The 8,982-nt window shown below is 42.4% G+C and overlaps 1 protein-coding gene across 1 annotated transcript in view; it reads right to left on the bottom strand.

Annotated features, from left to right (window-relative positions):
* Positions 1-343: 343 nt before the first annotated feature.
* The window catches only part of ece2a (endothelin converting enzyme 2a), a 108,312-nt gene continuing 99,673 nt past the window's right edge, over positions 344-8,982 (bottom strand). Inside the window, exon 4 of the mRNA XM_008281211.1 lies at positions 344-1,515. Coding sequence (XP_008279433.1) covers positions 1,225-1,515 — 291 coding nt within the window. The 3' untranslated portion in view covers positions 344-1,224. The remainder of the gene's footprint in view (positions 1,516-8,982) is intronic.

Here is an 8,982-nt window from a genome sequence, read left to right as displayed (position 1 = left end):
GCTGGCACAGCATTGTGGAGATAGATATGCAAGTATGAGAAAACCTTCACATACATGCATCTGTCATGTCCTGACGTAGTGTTTTTGCCTCACTTCTCTCCCTCCGAGCCTCTCCTACGGTTACAAAATCTCTTGATAAAGCCAGACTTTTCTCAGTAAAAGTTGTACTGATGAAATGAATGATAACATTCATTCATTTTACCTGCTCAATCAATCGATCAGTTGCCCAAAATATGGCAATTTTCACACAATCTGGAGAAGAGGATCATGTTGTTATGACAAGTTTTTGAGAAGTTAGAAATAAAAGTGACAAGATGAGGCCTCCATTTTTTTTTTGTTTTTTATAGTTCAAAGAATGCAACATGCTTGTGTCATTTCTAGACCACTGCAGGCTGGACTGCTGCAAGGAAAGGCACTGTTGTTTTGTGGTGTTGAGTCCTTCAGCACCGATGACCTCCAGGTCCAACAGGAACAGAACATGCAGTAGAACTTGAACGACACATTCTGGGGGACATGTCACACTTTGATGAAAAATTATCACAATATGGGACCTTTACGTGCACCGTGTTCCGTATGTTGTATTCTAGATTTTACCCTTGCTGTAAATGTTGAAAAAAAATTATACGGGAAATGTGGTGGAGCAAGAACCTGCATGTAGCTGAGGTGGGGCGTCCTTTACATTTTCATACACGTGGGTGACTTTTGCTACAAATACCAGATTTACTGTATGGTGCCCTCACTGCAATATGGGTAGTTTTGAATGTTTTTTAAGAGTTTTACATATTATTTTATTTTTAACTTTTTCTTTGGCACAACCACTTTCTCGTTTTCCTAGTTTTAAAGAAACTTTTGTCTGTAAATTCTGTAAATACTTTCGATGAGGCGCTACTGCATCCCAAACATTCTTTCTTTTCAGTTTCCTCATTCCTTCATAGAGCACCTGCACTAATACGTGCATGAATCTGGTGAGGTATTTTGATTTCTGAGATGCATTTAAGTCATTTTATTTCATTAAAAAGATGGATTCTAATCCATTTATCATTTTTTTCCTAAACTAAAAGTATAAAAAATGTGTCAGTATGCATTGCTAAAACATGACATAATAAAAACATATGCTGCCTATGCAGGACGTAATTAAAAATTAGTTTAAGTTTCTGAAGTCATCCATAAAGGAAATCTCAGGGGTGATGTATTCCTAAAACTCCTTTATGTATTCCAATCATCTTACACGTCAATATTAGACAGGAAGTCTTCCTTATCTTCATGTTCTGGTGTAGTGATGCTGGTAGGCGTGGGTTTAGTCTCTTCCAGCAGCTGTTTCTCCAGAGCTGCATCTTCTGGACTAAGTTCCTCTCCTTTGGTCATCACATACACAAAATATTCAAAGCCTTCTCCGTAACTGTGGTGTTTGATCGACCAGTCGTACTCGGCGCGAGCGTACAGGCGTTTCCTGAAGAAAGGCTGCGCAAAGGTAACAGAGATGAAGCGTCCTCCGGGTTTCAAGCAGCGACTGATCTAAGAGAAGAATAAAAAAAAAACAGCAGGAGAGGAGGATTAGGAGACATGAATGAATTTTTGTAACTTAACCAGGATCATTTATAAGCTAGTCGATTATTTTTGTGACTTTATTCGTTCTTTATTTGAGAACCAAGGAGGCAGAAGTCATAAAAAAAAGGGTGGAGTATGAGATGCAATAAAATAATAACATGATCACAAACTTTAGCAGTTGTTTGCTTTGACATAACCACCACTCATAAAAATCAGATCATGGGGCAGCTGATAGTAACTAAGGATAACCAAGCAAAACAACCTCCCATCGGGCGGTAATAAGCTCAGTCAGAGTTTAGAATGAGCTGCAGTCGGTGAGCTGTTGTGAACCTGCTGCCAAAAACCCACCGATGACTAAAGCCTGCTGAAGACATCATCAATGAAAACATACTGTTGTGAAGTAACAAAAAAAAACCTTTCGCCAAAATACGAGGACGACTCATCCGAACAACCGCAAACTTAACACTGCACTTCCTCGGGTCCCCAATACGATACACCCAGTACACCTGCTAAGTGTGAAATGGATCGGATGAACAGTTGTCGAGAAAAGCAAAGCGACAGACACACACACAGATTCTCTCATTTACGACTTAGATGAAGACAAACCACAAGAGCTGAAACATTCAGACCCAACATGTGTCCATTTGGACGGAACAAAGTTGTGCTCAAGTCTTGGCTCATTTAAGCGTTAATTATAAGAGGAGCTGCTGTGAGTCTCTTTACTGCTGCGTCCTTCTGCTGTCACCAGTGTTATGCATTAAGCAGATTTCATCATTTGATTGTCTCATTCATTCATCTCTTTACTGAATCAAGAAATCCAGATGTGCATGTGTTCTTTGCCTATTTTGGCAACCGTTTGTCAGATCCACTTCAAACTCGGCCGGTGCATCGCTGGAGGTAGGCAGGTTTGGAAATCGGTGAAAAATCTACAGTCGTGCCTTTCGTGTCGTTGCTTAGCAAGAGGGGCAACTTAGGCCACGGGTAGCCAGAAGGCCCGTCGAGGGTGCTTTTGTGAAGGCGTATTAGGAAAGAAGTTTTTGCCAAAATTTGAAGACCCGCACTTCTGAATGACTTCAGACTCGTCACTGCACTTTCTCGGGTCTTCGTCAATACACCTGTCAAGTGTGAAGTAGATCAGACGAAGGGTTGTCCAGAAAGGGAGAGAACAGACACACACACACACAAACATACACACTTCATTTATTAGGATGATGTTTGTGTTTTCACTTGCATCTCTTTACAGGAATTAAAACAGTCAGTCAAGTTTCCTAATGTGCAAGTCCATCGTCAATAACAACCTCCACTGAGTACATTTCTGTATGTGTGTCTTTTAGCAAAAACTGATTCCCGAAAATTTGAAAACAAAACCTATATAAATATAGTTTTCTAAGGTTTTGTGGTATCTTTGAAATAAAATCTAAATCGGACAAATTACATCTCTCTGGATATTTGTTCTTTGTTTTACACGTTGACATTAAATTCCACTCACCAACAAGTACTTCTGTTCATCCGCAAAATACCAAAGTTATCAAACAGGTACACACATTTGCATCACAGTGAGCCAGAGCACACTTTAGCCGCCTGAGTTTTTTCGGCCCACAGTGCCTGCTGCTAAGCCATGCAGTCTGATAACGCGGTGTGACAGCATGACAACTGTGAGTTTCCCTTCATATGAATAATTATTGGTCTGGTTCCCGCGCCATCCCAGCGTGATTATCCTTCGTGTGAGATACACGTGTGCATCAGGACACAGAAAGCTTCACGAGAGGACTGCGGAGTGTTGGCAAACAAAAACAGACACACATACACAAAATATGAGGACTGGCACAAACACACATTTAGTTTGGCTTTGGCAGGAGTTTCTCCAGAGACAGAAGTGTGTGTGGGAGTGCAGGGACAGAGTCTGCAGAACACTGAGCTGTGAGCAACAAAGTTTTTCTACTTCATACATCAAATGTGCCAAAAGGGTCAATATATTGTCTTCAGACATTGTTAAAGAATAATTACAGACATACAGTGTGACAAGTAGGTGTAAACCTGTTATTAAGTAATAATCGGTTGTCAGAGTGGAGGAGTGCAGTTACATGGAGTGGAAATCATGAATCTACTGACTTTAGAAAGACTGTAAAATGACTTGGACTGAAGCCTTTTGACTTGGAATGACTTCCCCAACAACAGCCTATTAAGATGACCGCGGCAATCAACATTAGTGGACAGACAATCGGTGATGACATGAATTATCACACTCTTATAAAAATGACTAAACTGTGGTCAACAGAGAACGTATGGCAACATGAAAAACACGGAGCCTTAAAAAAGACGGAGCTGCGAGGACTGCAAACCCGTGAGATACAGCAGAAAGCTCTTGAAATAGTTCATAAATGCTCCCTGAGGACAAATTGATCAAATTTGAAATGTTATATGTGCAATAAATGCTACATGGACTCCTTGTGAAAGACAACAGAAATCTAAGCACGTAAAAAACTTCTCTAAAAACACCATTTTAAGGTCTTAACCCTCGCAATCCCAAGTGGTTGTTTTCTTGCTCCTGTCCCATTTGAACTCACTGTAGGCTCATTATTTACTGGAAAGAAAGTCCTGCAATTTCACAGAAACAGCAGAACCAGTGCTAGACGAAGAGACAACTCAAAATGTATCTGTGCAATCTAACAAAGTTAAAATGCCATAAATCCACAATAAAAGAAAAAAAAGTTGAAATTCCTTGATCGAAACTTCAACATAATTGTTCCCATGAGCGTTACCGATGCCGGGGGGGAAAAGAAGCCTCCTCACAGCAGAACACAGCTGAACAAACAGGGCCTGCTGCCGAGAAGCATCTCCATATCATGATGCTGCCACCACCATGCTTCACGGTGGGGATGGCGTATATGTGAAGGTTTGGAGTGTTTGGTATTTGCCAAACACGTCATCCGAAGGCCAAAAAGCTCCATTTTTAACTCATCGGACCAAAGAAACTTCTTCCATTACCAAGACATTTGGTACATTTAACTGTTATGTGTGTTGTTAATACTTGGCGGCATTTCTTTCATCATTTAGCTTTTGGGACAGTTTTCCTCCATTAGTTTTGATTTTATTATGATTATTTTGTTAGTTTTAAATTTATTTTTTGGCCTTTTTGCCTTTTTTAAAAATGTGACAGTGCAGTAGAGAGACCGACAGGACAGCTGGGGAGAAGGACCTACGGAAAAGGATCATGAGTGGGATTCGAACTCATGACCTCCACATCGGGGACTAGAGCCCCTGAACATGGACGCCAGCTCAACCAGGTGAGCTGTAGCGGCGGCCATTTTTGATTTTACTATTGGTTCGGATATGAGCTTGAGATTTTACCAGCTGTGTTAAAATAACTCCTCACAACCAGGTAGACACGACGCGATCTCAAACACTAAAAACTACCGCTAAGACACACACAACAACCTCAGAGACACACAACAACCTCAGAGACACACACAACAACCTCAGAGACACACAACAACCTCAGAGACACACAACAACCTCAGACACACACACAACAACCTCAGAGACACACAACAACCTCAGAGACACACACAACAACCTCAGAGACACACAACAACCTCAGAGACACACAACATCCCGAGATATTAGAAATGTTTCACTACTGATATTGTTAATTTGTTTCCGTACTTCTTTCCTATTTGGTCTTTGTAAGCAAAAACAGTTCGACCCAGTTCAACTGTAAGGTCCCTTAGTTTTTGTCACGACTGTTTAGGAAGGAGTGAAGGAGTCATTTGTTGTGTGAATGAAGTGATTAAATACAGTGTCATGTTTTGTAGCTGAGATTTGGTTACGTTTTTCAAAGGAACGGCACATCACGGATAAGCAGTTCACGGACTGTTTGGTGATTTTTTTTAAATACACTTTTAGCCCTGCCAATGGGTTTAGTGGTTTGGACGTTTAATGTCATACACTGTAGATAGATGTGTGGTGAGAAGCTACCGCATGGTCCCTCTGGGAGGCTTCACGCTGATGTTGAGCTCACGTGTGACTGTCATGAAAGCTCTGATGGTAAAGTCATGCAGCCAGGACGGAGCGGTTGTGGCCCGTACAGTAAGCTGCGGTGAGGTTGAGCAGCTTCCCCCCCCACCCTGTGCTGTTGGGGTCTTTGGAGAGAAGAGTCGCTTGGAGATGAGCACGTGTATCATGCTCTTCTCACATGATTCATCTCCACCAGCGAGCAGCCCGAACATGAATTATTCACTCTCTACTGTGACACGGAAGAAAAGCGAGAGGATGGGCGCAGGGGTTGGATGTGGGATAAAATAAGGAATATAGTGCACAGAAAAAGGAAAGTGATCCAGATGAGGGAGTGCCTGAAAAAAAAAGAGGGGCAGAAGTATGGCTGTCATAAAAATGGAGTGGATTAAAGATTAAAGATTTTTTTTTCCCCAAACCTTGCTGTAAGTTTTCAAGCTTCCTGGTTGAGCCAGATCTTAACTCTCCAGCAAAATATTATATACAGCACGGAATCTACCATTTATTAAAGTGATCGCTTCTGGGTTTAGATGTTTGATCAGGCAATCCATAGGAAACCCAGAGGACCTGTAAATGGCAGCAAACTGTGTTAGATGTTAGCACTTTATTAATAAATCAACAAAGAGTGAAGCATCAACGCAGCAGCAAAATACCAGGAATACGCCGCACAGTCTGTGTGTGTGAGACATCAGTGTTGCGGTCTCTTTTGTGTATGATGTAAAAAGGAACATTTTAAACCCAAACAGCAGCAGAGTAACCTACATCAGAGGGCGAATCATCCGCAGATGACGATGCTTTGAGGTCACGAATCTGATGCTCTGACAAATGTGGGCTGAAATTAGAATTTACGACTTCATAGAACACAACCTGCCGACGGCTGTAGGGCGCCACCTCGCTGAACCTTTACCGCATACATGCTGATGTAGATTTATAAACCCTATGACTTTATATGCACGTCAGTAGCAGAGCCGGCCCTAGGCATAGGCAGTATAGGCAAATGCTAAGGGCGCCGACATCCACGGGGGGNGCCAATTTATATGTTACACTCTAAAAAACTTGAAACTGTAAAAATGACTTTACTAAATGTTTGGGCAAAGCTAAGAAATAAGTCTCCCTTGTTTTCAGTCTTTGTGTTACAGAAGACTTGGAAAAGTGTATTTATTCTACATTTATTCTGCAATTCACATCATTTTTATAATCAAACATCTATTTTTGTTCTGTTTGTTCACTCATATAACCAGGACTTTGCTTTCTATTGGTCGCACCAGTCTTTGGTTAGCAACAATAGCGTTTTACAAAGTCAAAATCAGTGTCTGTTTTAGTTTCTGGATCGGATTTGTTGATGATTGTAAAAAAAAAATAGAAACCCCCTTTAAACTCAGCTAATGAGCTCCTGCCCTCTGATGAGACTGAAATTCAATCATCATTTGGCCGCCCTGAAGGTCAGAGGTCTCCTGACTGTTAAATGTAACCAGGTTGATAGCGGCCGACCTGGCAGATGGTCTGGAAATGCGACCCACGCTGGGGTCAGCGCAGACACGCTGCAGACGCCTCCCCGACCAACAGGCTGCCGTGCGACCCGCAGGAAGACCGAACGGAAGCGCAGGCATGACAAACATGCGGGCATCAGCGTGTGCGAAAAAAACAAACCCAATCCTAAAGTGCAGCACAGATAGACCCGCTGCGAATGTCATTCCACCGTCGTCTCTCCAATACACAAACACCACTTTCAGCCCATCCTGAGTGGACATCCATTAATATTCCTTCTCCTGTTACATAAGCCTGCCATGCAATATATTATGCCATTACGCTGCCCCAAGAGACATAGGCAGATATACAGGGCTGTTGAAAGCAGCAGCAGTGGTGCTCTTAGCCCATGATGCAGCCGGTGCAACAAGAACTGTGATTCCATTCATCCTGTCCATGCTGGTCTGAAGCAACTGGCTGGAGGTGGAAGGAAAATTCCAGTTTGTTACAACTCGGGTGGTATTTTTTTAAAGATTTTGCAGAGATTTGTTAATCTAAATTGCACTGGCTAGAAAAAGTGAATCCTAGTGTGTAAATGCAAACATAAATCACACCTAAATCTAAAGTATTTTGTTTGGAGTTAAAGCTCAAAGTGAGAAAAAAAGCAGAAAGAAAGTTGAACCAGACAGGCCGCTACGACCTACAAGGTGAAGGTCATGTAGCTGATGGGGGGAGCTGAGCGAGCATAAGCATTAGAAAGCTCATCTGGACGGAGGCTGACGGCTACATGATGTGGATGTGTGAGTTATTCTAATGTATAAATAGGTTTATGTGGTTTTAAAAATCTGATTATGTGTGTTGGGTATATTATTATTGGGTGTAATAAAGTTTTAAGGGGAAGTCAGCTTTAGTTTGTGTAATAATTGCATTCTTTGCTTTTGTTTCATCTTCCAGGTACGTCTGAGTTAACCTGGGGGTTTGTATAAAAAAACACTGCTCGCTTGCTTCCCTTGCCCTCTCTCTCTCTCTTGTTTTTAATAACGTTGCCGCAGTCCCACATCTCGGCAAATTAACTCGGATGTTTTTATAACCAACATGAGCGATGGACAAACCTGCACAAAACAGTTTAGGAATCGCAGAGTGCTCGATGGGATGCAAACAGGCAGTAAACGCTGCATCGGTTTAAACGCAAACACGGCCAAATTAACCCAGGGATGTTCTGTTAAAGTAGACCTTTTGTGATTTGCACGATCCCTCAAGATAACGCCGACACAGGGCTAAAATGAGCCGTCCGGAGAGGGCAGCAGGGTGGTGGTGAGAAGATTGAGACAGTAAAAGACAGACAGACAACAGAGAGAGAGAAGGAGAGGAGGGAGAGGGGGCCACTGAGCATGCAGTAGATTAGTGTTGTTGCTGCCCTTGGGCAACTGAGCATGGAGGACAATTAGCAGCAGGAGAGAGAATTCTGGCTCCGTTTTCTCACTCACATATAAATACTCAGTAAATCACCTGGATGACACAGGTGATCAGCTGAAGAAAACTGTCCGGAAGACAGGGGTTTACGTTTAAAGACAAAATGATGACAAAAGCCTCTCCTGCATGAGGCCTGTGCTCTGCTCTGCTCTGCTCTGCTCTGTGGTTACATAAGTGAAGTCCAGTCGAGTTAAATCTCACTGTTGGAGTCTCTGCCATTGCACATCAGTCAGCCAGAGTGAGTGAGCCAAAAATGAAATTTAAGGCCCGGGAAGGAATTTTAATAAATTCGTATATTGACAGAAGTAAGAAGACGTCCAAATAGGAAACAAGTAAGAAAAGTGGAATCCTCCTTTAAAAGTGAGCAGAAACTCTCTCTGAGCAGGGACATACCCAGCCTCCCTCCATCCACTCACAGTGTGCTGAATCCATCAAACGTTTTTATGTCCCAGCGCTGCACAGTCGCCGGCCCGCCCCCCC

Source organism: Stegastes partitus, unplaced genomic scaffold (assembly GCF_000690725.1).
Source record: "Stegastes partitus isolate 25-593 unplaced genomic scaffold, Stegastes_partitus-1.0.2 Scaffold226, whole genome shotgun sequence".
Classification (NCBI taxonomy): domain Eukaryota; kingdom Metazoa; phylum Chordata; class Actinopteri; family Pomacentridae; genus Stegastes; species Stegastes partitus.
Note: the sequence above shows the minus strand (reverse complement) of the source record. Positions and strands in the feature narration are given on the sequence as shown.